General features: G+C 39.7%; 1 protein-coding gene across 1 annotated transcript in view; it reads left to right on the top strand.

Annotated features, from left to right (window-relative positions):
* Nucleotides 1-16,265, top strand: part of eif2b3 (eukaryotic translation initiation factor 2B, subunit 3 gamma) — a 33,428-nt gene that overhangs the window by 1,604 nt on the left and 15,559 nt on the right. Inside the window, exons 3-5 of the mRNA XM_079647282.1 lie at nt 1,682-1,839; nt 12,016-12,175; nt 12,401-12,512. Coding sequence (XP_079503408.1) covers nt 1,682-1,839; nt 12,016-12,175; nt 12,401-12,512 — 430 coding nt within the window. The remainder of the gene's footprint in view (nt 1-1,681; nt 1,840-12,015; nt 12,176-12,400; nt 12,513-16,265) is intronic.

Here is a 16,265-nt window from a genome sequence, read left to right as displayed (position 1 = left end):
AGTTTGGACTGCAGGACTCTGAAGTGAAAACAATGGACAAATAAGGAACAATTTAGGTCTTTCTTTCTCTGTCTTTCATTTTGTCATCATTACGGAATATGTATGATGTCTTTATTTTATCCTGCATATGATTAACAAGATAAAATATGGCTCAAAGATATAAACATTTGTTATTAAATGCGCAGTCAGCCTGGTCTGATACTGTCAAATGTCCTTGTGAGAGCTGCCCATTAATTTGATCTGAAGGTTGTGACCTTGTTAGCTTTAGCTTTCCATCCTGTGACAGGGGTGGAAGGTCTTACAGAAGTACACCAGTGTGCTTGGTTAGTTTCCAAATCAAATGTAAAGAAGCAGAAATAAAACCAGTACTTCTAGTGTCAGTGTATAGGGCCCACTCAAAAACCTAGAACAAAAAGTGTGCAAACTCAGTGTTAGCAATAATGTGGAAAGAGGGACTTTAAGAGAAATGATCACCTCCTTTTCTAACATAAGGATTATAACTGTTTTCATGCAACACAATTATTGTATAGGTAAAATACTATACTAATACTAGTAAAAATCTATTTTCTATTGTATGCATGGTCAGTGGAAGCTGTGCTGTGTGGTATAAACAAGTGAGGGAAGGAGAGTGCTTTTTCAAATGTCCTCCGGCAACATTGCTCCTTTCACTGCATTAAACACGTTTATTACTGTACTGCTTTTCCGAGTTGTACTTTCACCAGCTTGTCATCACATCATCAGCCATTGTCAGGTGTGCATTTCCTGCCTAGATTTACAGTCCAGATTCCGCCTCTTGTGCTGCAGCATGCAGTCGGTCCAGAAACCCTGGGCTTATAAAGGGATTTGTTGCAGTATGCTGTTCTTGCCAGTAAACAGGGCTGTTTGTTATAAAAGCCTGCAGGTCCTCACTAGCTGGAGTAAAACTATCTTTCTATTCATAATCATCCTGTGTGGCCAACAGTTTACTGTGTGCAGCCAGCTAGCCAAAGCCCTGCAATTTGGTTTTACTAGGCTGACACAGCTAGAGTGAACAAATGCCCGGTAGAAACCATTTTATGTAGACAAAGCCAATTAAACTAGACGGACTCGGCAATGTTCTGGATTCATAAAGTGCTCAGTTAATGTTGTTACCAACTTAATAAATAAAAAAGTAGGGTAGGGGTCTTGGCTTGATTTTATGCTTCAGGATGTATATACACATCTTAGGTGGACTTTTTTTTTTAGTCTTTGTACTGATCAATGTATCTTTGAATTTATGTTATTTTTGCAAGAAAATACATATGTCCCGATGTATTTTTTCTCATCCATTAAAGGATCAGAGAGAAAGACCGTTATTCTACTCATAAATGTCGTTCTCTAAAAATGCACGTCAAGGTAATTTATTTAGAAATGTAAAAAACATCACACAAAAGTATTTGTATTAGGAACTAGATCTAGTGTACATAATGCAGCATTAGCGAGCTACGTGATGTGTCTGATCATATTATGAAGATTTGCGATCGTATAGATTTCAGTGAGAAAATATGTTTTATTTGAAGAAAATAATACAAAGCTCATTAGAAACAAAGGTATCACCCGACCGTGAAGGATAAATAACATTGGAGCTTTGACTCATTTTGACATATTGAAGCTATCTATTGTATATTATTTTTAATACCTACTTTTGTGAACTGTTTTTCAGAGGTGATAGTAATCACCACCAAAGAGGTTCAGAAGATGATGAGCACAGACCCTAAAATGAAGCCTGACGTGAAGATGAAGCTCGATGTGGTATGCATTCAGGAAGATGGAGACATGGGCACCGCAGACGCCCTCAGACACATCCATTCGAAGATCAAGGTGTGTGTTGTTTTGTATATACACATGAGGAGGGTTGACCATATCCTGCCTTGTAGCAAAGGTCATGCCAATCAAATTCTGTCCAACAGAATCGTTTTATAAAGGTTTATTTCGCCGTCCGGTGTTTCAGATTGGCAGTGGGAATGTTGTTATGAAACCTACAATTATCAAGTTTTTAAGGAAATACGAAAAAGGCATAGTATGTTGTTTTCAGTTTGAATTGCAAAAAAAGCCAACTTTTTTTTCAATTTCTCATGGCTTGTTGATGTAAAGAAAAAAGGGGTTATATTTTTTACCATTGGGTTAGTTTATTAAAGGTCTCCTATAATGCGAAATCCAATTTTGTATGTCTTTAAACATAATTCAGTGTCCAGAATAATAATTAAGATTTTTTTTTTCCTCCAGATCAGTTTTGATTTTGTTTAACATCAATATCAGAAAAACATTAATAAAAACAGTGGCAGTTCTTCAAAAGGTTGAAGTGTTCCAGCATTTAATTAATTATTGTAAATTCATATGACCTTCATTTGAGCGAGATACATTTGTAAATTCGTCTATTACGAAAAACAACTGAGTTTTGCTTCATTATGAGATGGAAGGGAAGACCCCAACAATATATTTTACACTCAGATTTACCAATAGATACTGATCTGCAAACCAGTGTTTCAAAATGAGAGGGGTCTTTCTCCTTTTTTAATGTCGACCCCCTAGAAAAACATTGGGAAAGATTTTAGAGAAGAAAAATGACAGAGTGAGGGGGAGGTTCAGGTGGGCGTTGTGTGTTCAGTGACCGCTGATCCGTGCCTTTCCCTCCCCTGACTGGTCAAGGCTGCTGCAGTGCCTCATTTCACCTTTTTAAAATACACACACACACATGCACCGGCACACGCATTTGCCGACATGGCATCCATGACCCCCAACCCCAATTTCCAGACCCCCCTCTGTATCCTGCCTGCTGATCCCTCCATCCCTCCCTTCATCCGATGCTCTCTAAACAGATGAGGTCATGGTTAAGACTCAAACTCCCTGTGCTGCCAGTTTACCCAGTGCACCATTTATTCTCATCCTGTAGTCATGCACATCTGTGCAGCATTTGTGCCGGGGTAATGCGGGGTATTTTCCTTCATATCGTCCTTCAGCGTATGGCATGGTTCTGACCGACCTCCTCCTGAGAGCATGAAGACATGTTTGTTTAAGGTTTTATTGTAGTTTGAAACAGGTGATGTATTTCTTAAGCAATTGCTCTTGTTTATTGTTAAGCTATTAAAGATTGCCTAGGGTTGGCTTAGTAGGATTTACTTTTTAGAGCTCTGTACTTATTAGTATAGTTATTGCGATCAAAAAGGACCTTAAGGATCAAAATTATATCTGCTTTGCATTTTCAAATATCAGAAATATGTGTGTACATTTAATATTTTCATTTCATTGAATCGTTTATTTGAAGAGGGACAGTGCACATTGATGTAGGGCTGCACGATATTGAAAAAAACTGACATTGCGATTTTTTTTCCCCCCTGCGCTATATATTGCGATATGGAAACATACAGCAATTGAAGAAAAGACAGTTTTTTTCCCCGCAAACCATCCTCTTTTGAACTTTAATGCTATACAATTGGTATTTTTTTAACTAGATTTAACCGGATGAAGGATTTTAGTCACGGACGTCTGGATCTTAAGTTATCAGAGCAACAAGCTGAGCTAGCTCGGTTAGCAGCACCTGCTACTTTATTCAGTGTTTTTACCTTTAATCACCGGGTCCGTTTGCTTTGGAGATTTGATTGTGATTGGTGGTTTGCTGTCACTCACTCAAGTACCCCTGACATGAGAGCCGCACAAGTTTTCCTTTTGTAGCAAGCAGCAAAATAATTGTAACATGACATGTTTGAGCTAATTTGCCTACTTAATATCGCAAGTCCTAAAAAGAATAAAAAAATTGCACTTCCACGCGATGTGAATATCGCGCATGCGCATATCGCTATTACCGTCATGACACAATATATTGCGCAGCCCTACATTGATGAACATTTAAAGCAAATAATGCTTTAAAACGTAAACATGCCAGATTTTAGCTTTGAGCTAATTTCCACCCATAGTCCCTCACATACAACATTTAAGAACATGACATTTATATACATAGCAAAAATAAGTACATGATATGCAGAAAGTGCATGAGCAGCATACAAGCATTTACCACATGGCAGTACAATGTAGCAGCTACGACATATAAAGTGCAGGAGAAGATAAAAGAGCTACATCAAGTGCAAGAGGAGATACATCTGTATCAAAGTGCATTTAGTGGTGATTGCACGTTTGTTTCTTTCTCAACCATTCTTTGAGTTAACCTTTAAAACTGTTCAAAGTGGGACAATCCCGTATCTGAGTTGGGAGGCTATTCCAGAGTGAGCTGCCTTTAACGGAGAGGACATTTTGACCAAAAGTGGTCCGTCTGCGATGGACTTCACAGTCTCCTCTGGTTTCTGACCTGGTGCAGCGTCCAGTGTTTTTTTTGTAGATGAATTCCCCTTAGGGAGGGGGGGCCAGTCCATGTAAACATTTATGAAAAAAAACATACTTTTAAAAGACTTAAAGGTCCCATGTCATGGCCATTTCCACTGATCATAATTCCATTGTTGAGGTCTACTAGAATAGATTTATATTGTGCAATTTTCCAAACTCACATTGGTTTCTCAAACAGCATCTCTTTAAACTACGTGTATTCACTGAATTTCACTCTCTGCCTTTAACGGCTCGTTGTAGCTCTATTAGCTCCAGCCCCCACCCTCCCTATGGGCACAGTGTGCTCTGATTGGTCGGGACGTTTTGAATCGCGCTAAGCTCTGTGGAGGTGTTGTTTCCTTGTTTAGCGATACACAGTGAAACACAGCCAAACTCACCCTGAGCACATACAAAGTCACAGCCGAAGTAAAAACAATAGTGTGGCTTGATATTGAGTAAGAAAAACGTTGATAAACGCTGTGAGAATGGGTCTGCCGAGAGAATTTTGCCGCCATCCCAACTGTCTGTTATCAGCCTGCAGCCAGGGAGGAGAGATCAGCAGAGCTGCATGCACTGAGTGTGTGTGTGAGGAAGTCCGTGGATTGGTCAATTTGGACCAATCAGCGGGGGCTTAACGTAACGGCTCCGCGAACGTAACGTAATGGCTCCACGGCTTGGTCCATTTCGTTCCGGGTACGGTTGACATCATGCATACCCGGAAGAATCAAATGGACAATGACGTATCTCCAATGAGGCGTTTTGGGGAGGTATTTTCTGTTAGAGTTTTACTCGCTACAGGGTGTACTTTGAGGGTTTGTGACTCTGCAGACCGTTTACATGCATAAAAACCTTCATAACACAGAAGGGGACGGGGAATAACCAGAAAATACCTTTAATACCTTTTTTAAATTGTCAAAACTCAAGAAATTGTGTTTTTCTAGGATGGTACAGTGGTGGTATGAATAAGGCTTTCTGTCAAACACCTTGATAGCTCTCTTGTACAGCTGGGTTTCAGGTTTGTGGCACAAGCAAACGACCAGTTTGTAAAACAGTATTCAATGTGGGATAGAATCATACAGTAAAGGTATGACTTTGCAGCATTGACAGTTAAGAAAGGTCTAATTTGTTTAAAATGTTGCAAGTTGAATTTAATGGTATTTGAATTTCTTAATATGTTTTTTAAAAGTCAAGTTCGATTCCAATATGACTCCATGATACTTGAAGTGGGAGACTAGTTATATTTCTGCTCCATTTAAAAACACATTGGATCCTTCGATTTTGACTGGTCGTTTACTGAACATCATGCATACTGTTTTTTTGCATTTAACTGTAAGCAAATGTTGTTCAGCCAGTGTTGAACCTTGTCCAAAGCATTTGAGAGACAGGATGTGATTATTTCAGTATTTTTCCCATGTACAAAGATGACCGCATCATCGGCATACATTTGCACGTTCAACTCAGGACATACATTGGCAAGTCATTAATGTACAGAGAAAAAAGTAATGGTCTAAGAATGGAACCTTGTGGAACCCCAACAGGGTTCACAAGGTAGGGGGATTTGGCTCCGTTGACCAAAACACACTGTTTTCTGTTCGATAAGTAAGACTTAAAGGTGGGGTAGGTAAGTTTGAGAAACCGGCTCGAGATACACTTTTTGTTATATTCCATGGAATGCTCTTAACCTCCCGATAGCAATGAATATCTTAAGTGCTTTGACAAAAAATCCATAAACAAATGTCCTCTGTGGAAGCCGTAGTGCTGTAAAAAGCACGACCAATCATCTGAGCCGGCCCGGCTAAAATAACTGGATGGCCTACCTGCCTGTCAGCCTTCCATCTGTGCACAAACTTATCTCCTGCCCTCATTGGTCATGTGCGCGTTTGTGTGTGTTGGAGGAGGGGCTCTGTAAGGAAGTGGCAGATTTTTTCCGGCTGTGTATTTTCAAATTCCAGCGCACTCGAGCTGGTTTCTCAAAAATGACCTACCCTACCTTTAACCCAATGTATTGAATCTGCCGAAAAATGTAAATAAGTCTGCTTTGTAAGGAGCACTTGGTGGTCAACAGTGTCAAAAGCCTTCCTGAGATCAAGGAAGACAGCCCCTACATATGGGCTCGTGTCCAACATACATTTAACCTTTTCCACAAAGACACAGTTAGCTGTGTCAGTGGAGTGGTGAGCACGAAAACCAAACTGCATTGGGTGGAGTGGAGCGAAAACTTTATCTAAATGTTTGCTGATTAGTTTTGACACCCATTTCTCAGCTATCTTAGAGACACAGGGGAGGATGCTGATTGGTCTGTAATTGGACATCATTGCCTTATCCCCAGATTTAAAAATCGGTGTTACCGTGGCCACCTTCCAGGATGATGGAACTTCCCTCGTGCTGATAGATTGATTTACTAGCATAGTAATTGGTTTTATTAGACCGTCAATATTTGTCTTTATAAAGTTGGTTTCTAAATCATCTGCATCCCTAGCCTTAGAACCTTTTAACCCTAAGATGATATGTTTTACCTCCACTTCTGTGATTTCCTCGAGGTCAAAAACGGGATGTGTATCCACAGTCGGGCTAGGTGAGACCTCAGATGGCGGGAAGAGCTTTGTGATGTCCAGAGCACTATTTATGAAATACTCATTTAGAGAGTTCGCCAACACTGCAGGGTCTTTTATCAGGGCATCATTGATTTTTAATTCTAGTACATTATTTTCCTGTTTGGTTTGTTTACCTAATAGTTTATTTAGGTTTTGCCAAACATTTTTACTGTTACCTTTCGCACCTTCAATTATATTGATGAAAAAGTCTTATTGTTTGTGTTACCTTGTTACGAGCATGAGTGCATTCCTGTCTATCAGTGGATAGTCCGGATTTCAAGCTCTGCTTCAATAGTTGGTCTCTAGATTTCATTAAATTCCTGCACTGTAGATTCAGCCAGGGAAGATGATGTTCCTTCCTGTCCCTAAGGCACCCTCTCCTTGAGAAGGAAGACATTGCATCGTTAATTTGAGATATTAACAGATTACTGTTCTCACCAATGTCTTCAGAGGAGAGTGTCTCCTGGCAAAAACAACATTATGGTCAGAAAGACCAGTCAGGAAGTTGTAGGTTTGAACTATTCTGTCAGCTTTGTTGTTAGTAAATAATAAATCTATCATAGTTTTGGAGGTTTTGGTTATTTTAGTCGGTTGATCCATTAGTTGTATTAAGTTGTGTTTATCCATGATCCGCTTTAAGCTCTTTCTATTTTGTTTGTCGTTCCAGTTGATATTAAAGTCTCCTAAAATAATAATATAAGCTCTTTGTTGGAGTCACAGGAATTCAGCATGAGTTTTACCTGATCATAGAAACCCACCTTAGCGGTGGGTTGTCGATACAGGAAAATCATGGTGAGGGACATTTCCTCAGATAGTGTGATTTCCACACCAACACAATCAAACTCAATATTAGCTAGGAGAGCAATCTCCCTACAAGTAAAGGTATTCCTCACGTAAAGCAGCACCCCCCCCCCTCCTTTTCCCTTCAGTCTGTCATTCCTAAACACATTATATCCCATTTTTAGTATAATTACAAAGACAAGTCTAATCAAGAAAGTCAATTTTGGATGCTTATTCTATTTAATTATCTCCTGGGTAGATGTTTTCAGAAAAATTCTGGCAGTTCTCCACAGTTACATTTAAATATACAGTCCTCGGATTAAAACCTTTTACATGTTTTTCTCAAAGATCAATTTTGAATTACTTTGTCAAAAAAATGTAAAAAGAAAAACTCTCATGGATTCCCACACCCAACATTCTCAGTTGGAATATCTCTGAAATGTTCTTCCAGATAGCTTGTCTATTAAGAGCGTACCACATCAAACGTTCATTTGAAAACACAAGTGTCCTGACACGGCAGCTCATTAAATTCTTCACAGAAAATTCAATCGTCTTTGCTTTTGAACGCAGATATAGCAGAGACTTAAATCCAAATGTTGTTGTGACAAGTACTTTTAATGTTTTTTAACCTGGCATTTGAATGAGCCTGTACAGATTCATTATTCCCTTTTGATAGATCCATATTTAAACACACACACACACACACACACACACACACACACACACACACACACACACACACACACACACACACACACACACACACACACACACACACACACACACACACACACACACACACACACACACACACACACACACACACACACACAGGACTAGCTCCAGCATGCTCCCATTGAGAATAGTCGAGTCCCTAATCCTTTGAGCAGCCAGCTATAGAGGCATTGAGTTACACACACTCACACACTGGAGGGTGCTGAGTGAGGAACTGTAACCATGGTCTGCCAAATCCCAGCACAGAGATCACTCAAACTGTCAAACTGAAGCATGAGTACAGTATAGACACACACACTCACTCATCTCTTTACACAAACACCCTCCCATGAGGGGATTTGGTGTAACCTATCAAACAAAATGCTTACAGGAACCCGTGTGCACTGTGGGTGAGCCGAGCAGGTCATCCCTCTTCATTTCTGAAAAGAGAGATTACAAGCAGCATATTTTATTTTGTTCACTTTTCAAACAGCTAAGTTGCACAAAAGTGCGGGGATGTGCCTGATTTATGTCTTGGGTCTTTCACAATAAGCTACTGGAAAGAGTACTTTACATACACTTTTTGCTTTGTGTGCTTAAAGCCACTTTGACATTTGTTTTCTTATTCAGGCTTAATCACCTGGCAGAATGAGTGCATGCAGGCTAGAATTACTGTAAATTGAATGGTGGTGCAGATTCAAAGGTACACCTTGGGTCTACATGTGTTAGTCAGCCTGTAAGACTAAAGACAAAAGGTGAAGAGAGAGAGAAGAGTGAGAGATGGAGCTCAGGCTTTTCATATAAGAGGGACTCGGCAAACATACTCTGATGAGACATGTTTTCTTTTGATTTCTTTCTTTCTTTTAACCATCTTGCTCTCTATCTCCAACCCCATCCCTCCTTTTCTCCCTTCCTGTGACGCACAATATTTAAAATGTCCTACTCAGAATATGTTGTGTCAGGACACGGTTTGGACACAGTTAAATGTTGAAAAAGTGATCTGCATTACACAATGGATCAGAAGGTTGTGAAATGGACTAGTTTGCTACGGATTTAAAAGGATAATGAAATAAGAGAAGATTGTATGGGCTCCATAATGGAAACCATCTAAAACTCTCCTAAAATACATGGTCAGTTCATTTGTTTATTCCTCTTTAAATGCTGTTGATTGAGTTTATATATATATATTGAAAAGGTTTTGTACAAGGGGCTATGTTACCGTTGACGTAACTTGCCCACATCAGCCAACCAAAAAAGTACGAAGAAATCAGGTCGAGTTATACCAACCATGTAGACATTATTTATTATTTGATTTGATGATGTAAAACAACAAAAAGGACACAAACACCATAACTCAAAAGTTTCCAAGTATTGGTAAAGTGGGTTGTGTAAGCAGTAGCTCTGGACCAGTGGGAAAGTGTGTGTCTCTGTGTGTGGTTGCGTGCATCAGTGTGTGTGGTCCTGACCTGTCCAGAGATTCTGGCTGTTGAAAGGCCAAAGTGTCTCTGTCTCTCCAGCTGACTCCACTCTGCTGTCGCCTGACTGTGTGTGGTTCGTGGAGGCGCATGTTTGTGTGTGTGTGTGTGAGTTGACGTGTGCTCTGTTTCTGAACATGTGTGCGAGCTTGCCTGTGTGTGATAGAGGGAGGAGAGAGTTGAAAGGTCTCTGCCTCTCAGTGTCAGCAGATCTCCGGCAGACACCTCCAGCTCTGCCGCGGCAGCTTCCTGTCGCCAGGTCCAGACCAGGTTATGCTGGGAGTTGCCTGGAGGTCAACTACATGACCCCTGACCTCACTGATACAGCCCTATACACACACACACTCTCACAAAACATTACCAAAAACTCCACACAAAACTCTACACAGCTCCTCAACATTCACAGTGCTCATTAATTATACTCATTACAAATAATCTCTTTAATCCATTGTAGTCTCCCCAACCCTTAATCCTCATTTACAAGTGTTTAATAAAGCGATACAAATGGGTTAAATTGTGCTGAAAGTGAACTCCTGATTTTTTAAAAGATTATAATTATCAGACATTTTAGGAATCTAGATTATGAATGTACAAAACTGAGTTTGTGTTTTGTTTGTTTGTTTATCTGTATGTGGTACATTCAGTGTTTGACAGTATTTTGTTGATCGATGATCTCCCATCATCCCTTTTCTCTTGAGTCTTTCCTTCCTCCCTTCTATCTTTGTTTTTTTTATACCTCCGATGATCCTTTTTTCTCTTTCTTTGTTTTTGAAAGTGGTTGTTGACTTTTCGCTCCTGGGATTTTCTTCGTTATTCTCTCACTCTTTCTTTTCCTTCTTTCCACTGTCAAAGACACAGTAAAGATGTCTCTGTCGTTACTGCGGCTGGTGCTAATGGTGGGATTAGTTCTTATGCTGACAGCCTTCATCACTGGACAGACAGATGGATGCTGCACACACACACACACACACACACACACACACACACACACACACACACACACACACACACACACACACACACACACACACACACACACACACACACACACACACACACACACACACACACACACACACACACACACACACACACACACATACATGTATCGCCCATGGAGGCCAGTTAATAGGATTGATGTCTGTCTTGTGGTCTGTGTCGTTGGTGGTAAAGTAAGGGATACGTCTATGGAATTCTCAAGCTATACATTGAGATCATTTTTTAAAACCTAGATTGGTTTACATATTATTGCATAGCTGGGATGCTGTAAATAGTTTGTACTTAATCTCTGGAGGGTAAAATGCTAAAACATATTCTTTCGCTGTCCTTCCTAATAAATGATTAGGGTTTGGTTGGGTTGTTTGCATTCATTTCTGTGCTATGCTAATCGGCATATAGCGACATTAATGCAGCTAAAGGATGATAAAGCTGCTCGTATTCAAACCTTTTATAATAAAGCTCACTTTAAAACAAAAGAAATGGATCTGCTGAGGATACACGGCCAGATTCTTAAACAAAACTATTGAAACACAGCGGGATTTATTACTTGCTGTCATCAGGGTATAAGTCATTTTAACGCGCGTGAGTGAGTGAGTGAGTGAGTGAGTGAGTGAGTGAGTGTGTGTGTGTGTGGCTTTGGCTTGTACACAGTCAGTGCTAAAGTTGGAAGATTTCACTGTTGACCAAGACCAGATATTTCTTCATCCCCCTCTCTCTCGGTCCGTCTCTCTTTCTGTCTATTTGTCTCACAATGCTGCTCTGAGCCAGTTTCTGTTGTGAATATTGAGAACAACACAGTCCAACCTCTTGTGTCCTGAGGTGTTTATGTGGAGCATTGTCGCCACATATATTTATGTGTAGTCTAGGTGCATGCCAGAATGACTGTCGTGAGCGAGCAAACCTCACTTTATAAACATGACTCGCTCTTGAAACTACATTTCATGCATTTTGGTGTCTTAGGGGCTTGTGAGTTTGTGCGTGCAAGCCGGGGTTACATTGGAAAAATCTATAAAAGCCAGAAAGCCTGAAATATCCAATATAAAATGTTGATTCTGTCATCTCATCCAGGGAAATAAGTCTAATTTGACTTTCTTTGTCTTTTCAACTTCCTTCTTTAGACGGACGTCCTGGTGGTGAGCTGTGACCTGATAACGGATGTGGCGCTACATGAAGTAGTTGATCTTTTCAGAGCCCACAATGCAACACTGGCCATGCTGATGAGAAAAGCCCATGAATTCACAGAGACCGTCCCAGGCCAGAAGGGCAAGAAAAAGACAGGTAACATGAACACCCAATCACAAGAGAGCAGACTTTGCATAGACTGTAAACAAGACATTTGTGACATGTTTCTGATATGATTAGTTTTATTTCAGTGAGTAATGCAAGAAATAAAGGAAACGTTCTTTAAAAATAACACAAATGTTGTATAACATTGCTAAATGTGTCAAAACTGTTAGCATACATATTTTGGTGTTAACATTAAATATTGTATTAATTTCCCAGCTGAACAGAGGGACTTTGTGGGAGTGGATGAGTCGGGGGAGAGGCTGCTGTTCATGGCCAATGAGGCAGATCTGGAGGACGGACTCTCCATCAGGAAGTCCATCATGAGGAAGTAAGTAATTTAAAAAAAAGTCTGGAGTGGGTTTATTCAAATTTATATAATATTTATTATCTTTTACCTCTAGTTGTATACGGTTTAGACCTATGCAGATAAATGGTTTAATGTGTACAGGTTTTTAGATATCCATCTCTAAGGAATATTTTTCCACCACATGTAGCTAAATTGAAGAAATATTGACAAATAGAAATTGAAAAGATAGTCTTTATGTTTCTGTTCTGTCTGTTGGTTTTTTAGTTTTTTGAGTCCTAAAATTCATGTATGTGTGAGAGCGTGTGTTTTGAGAGCTCGTAAATACTTCATGGAGCCAAAGCCACTGTAAATTCTGGCCAATAAGAGGGGGGCCGGAGCAGCTGCTTGCATGCTTCCCTGCACATAGAAATATTCAGCCACACACACACACATACACACACACACACAGATATATATACACATACACAAATGCTTATATGAACAGAAAGGCGTAACACGACCTTGAGGTAGACATTGATGGAGAGAAAACTCTGACATCGTCAGAGTTATGGAAACATGAGCCCGTAGCTAAACATTTATTGCTTACATTAAAGGACACATAACGTTTATATATACTCTGATCATTTATACAAACTCGTGTCACACTACCATATGAAACAGATTTCCCCAAATCTCTCCACATACTTGATTACCGCCCAAGGTAATACCGGAATAAATTCCAGGATTTTTAAAGCCCACCGTTGGGTAGATTTTACAAGATTTGACTGTTTTGCACATCAGTACCATCCAGTCAAAGGTCACTTCTTCATGGCACATCGCGCGCACACTGCAGGTGCCTTCCTTTATATTTTGGTATTTTCCATGTGCACATAGTCTCATTCATAAATCCTTTGTGCTCACCAGTTGAATTTGATCTTTTGCTAAAAGAGTAAAGACATTGTTGGCCTAAAATTCCATTTTATTCTGTCAGAAAAATGTTTGTACTTCTGTCAATTCTATCATCCTTGTTCGAAATGAAATCTCAAAACTATATTTTTTGCTTTTTACATTTGAAATAATACTATTCTCCTCTATATCTCCTCAGCACTTTTTTACTTTGTGCTTACCAGGGTCCCCGCAGATCCTTAAAAAGTCTTACATTTATTTTGTGATATTCAAGGACTAAACATTTCTAAAAAGGTCTGGAATTTTAGGAGAGGAGGTATTAAATGTTATCTGGGGCAGAATGGATGAGTGTGCAGGGGGGGGATATTGGTTTCCATTGGTCTACTGCCATACCATTTTTTTTTTTTTTAATGCGAAAGGCAGTCCTGTTGGGTAATGTGCACTGAATATTTCCCATTATTCAAATTCAATACAACTCAGTAACGGTTTATACTGTTGTCTAGTTCTAGTTGTTTGTATTGGTACTCTCGTTTCCTTTTAGAGGTCTTTAAAGTCATTAAATGTGTACTTCACAAATGTGCAGATACCCTGGCTTACAAAGCGTTCACAGCACAGACCCTTCAAAATATTGTTTCTTATTTGTATTCTGTCCAATTTAAAAGACAGTGTTGTTTTTCTCTCTAGCTATATTCTCTCAGCCATTCCTCCCTTATACTGTGCACCCTTCCATACAAGAGTCCATCCATTTTATTTTCCTCCAATCCGTCTTTCCTGTGTCTTTCTTTCTGGTCTTTCTTTACTGCTTCCATATGGTTGAGGTGTGTTAGCTGCAAACATTCTGCACATGTGAGATGACTGACCTGGAAATCTCTTTCCCGGGTGAAAGGACTCCAGCAGAGCTTCCCCTCGTACATTACACACTCACCTGTCAGGGGCTCGTGGCCTGGAAGAATAGTTGACTGCATGTTGATAGGCAAATTCAAACATTTCAAATTGTGAGCATCAAGAGCAATATTCAATAAAAGCCATTGTTCGTGCAGTGTAATAAGTTAGTTAATAAAACTCATCCACTCTTTTCCCATCATTATTAAAACATCCAAGCAGTGCAGCTAAAAAAATCTTGCTTCACATTTTTGAGTAGCATATCTTAACTTCTCTGACCTTTTTAAGATATTGGACCAGGAGTTTACTTGCATCTGTTAGCAATGATGGCACAAGACGCAGCGGATAAAACCCACCCAATCAACACAAATACCACATGTTATACCTTCCAAAAGTGTAATCACTTCCATTGCAGTAGATTGTGTGTAAGCATCTGCTTTATTGATTTTCAATATGTCTTAACTTGCTGGTTCGTAATAGTAGAACCTCTGGATCATTTGGGCAGGCTTTTGAATCAAATGCTGGCACACGTGTCAGCCTGGTTTTAATTGACTTTTTGGATATTTCGTTAAAAAAACGATGACTCGATAAATACATTTGTCGGTTGGCAGGAAATGATGGCAACTGTTTTGATGATTGATTCATTTCTCATCCGTCAAACAAAAAAAGGATGCACATGCTAGTTACAGCTATTCCAATATGAGGAATTGCTGATTTTCTTAGTTTCATATCATGCACATTCGATCGCATCTATTTGCTAAATATTAGTTTGAAATAAAGGCCACTTTATGACCTGATTTTGAGAAACAATTCACATTCTGAGTTTTAAAGACTTAATAGGATGTGTCTATAATCTAATGTACTCAATGTGCTGGTCAGTCGTTAACACTAACCTTAATCCACCAGCAGGTCTGTGTGCAGTTTATAACACAGGTTCAAATATGTGAGTCAGCTCAATTAAAGAATCCTCTCTCAGACTAGCATGGTATTAGGAAATCACACACATTGTATTCTGGAAGCGATAGTTCCTTGAATAAGTCGTAAGCTCTTGAGCCCAATTGGCTCTGTAGTGGAAAGCTGACTAATGAGGGTATTAACAGTCATTCTGCTGCGTCTGAGTCATCGTCCGCTGTGGGCTTTTAGTTGTAACTAAATAACACATTATGCTGTGTGTGTGTTTGAGAGAGAGAGAGATGTGACTCCTCTCTCCCACTGAGGACTGTGGTGGTACTTTAGTAGTCCGTCATTAATCCAAGGGTTGAGTCATCTCGCCTGCAGAGGCACTAAATTCCTGCTCCTATCGACACAGAGCTCTATGGCACTCACAGCAACCAGAGATCACATGCTGCTGCTGCTGCTGCTGGAAAGGAAAGATGTTTACCCTTGTTTGGGAAATGCAAGATGTTTGTTGTAGTTGGACTCTGCAAGAAGTATATACTATTAAAGTTGCATGTGGCCAGTGTTCAGTGTTTTGAAACACAAGGACGAGTTCCAACAGTGAATCGTTTCCTGATTTAGAAAATCCCGCTTGAGCAGATGTTGGTACCGGTAGTTTAGGATTGTGGATAAGGAGGGTACAGCATTTGGTGTTATGAGAAACATCCATCAGCCATCATAGAAGCGACACATTGCATTTGAAATTGGTGGTCGCTTTCTCTTTAACCTCTTTTCAATGAAAAAATGTGTTTTGGTTTTACTAGTTGACTCATATGTTCTTCGGTTATATTTCTGTAAAATAAAAGGGCGTAGGTTTTCCTAGTATAAGAAGTAATAAGAGATTTAAGCACCACGTTTATGTCGGTGCAAGTAGGGCCAGTGTCCCATGCTCGGCTAGGGGATGGTTGTAATGTGGAGGTAATAGTATTGTGAAGAAATGTTGTCTTTTGTTGGCAAATCTGTCGTACTTAGGTATTTTAATGAGTAGAATGTCTAATCACCCTACCCTCTAAGTAGGGCTGCTCAATTAATCGTATTTTTAAACGCGATTACGATTATGGCTTGCAACGA

Source organism: Notothenia rossii (assembly GCF_949606895.1).
Source record: "Notothenia rossii genome assembly, chromosome: 9".
In the NCBI taxonomy this organism is placed as follows: domain Eukaryota; kingdom Metazoa; phylum Chordata; class Actinopteri; order Perciformes; family Nototheniidae; genus Notothenia; species Notothenia rossii.
The sequence above is the reverse complement of the archived record's forward strand: the minus strand, read 5'-3'. Positions and strand labels throughout refer to the sequence as shown.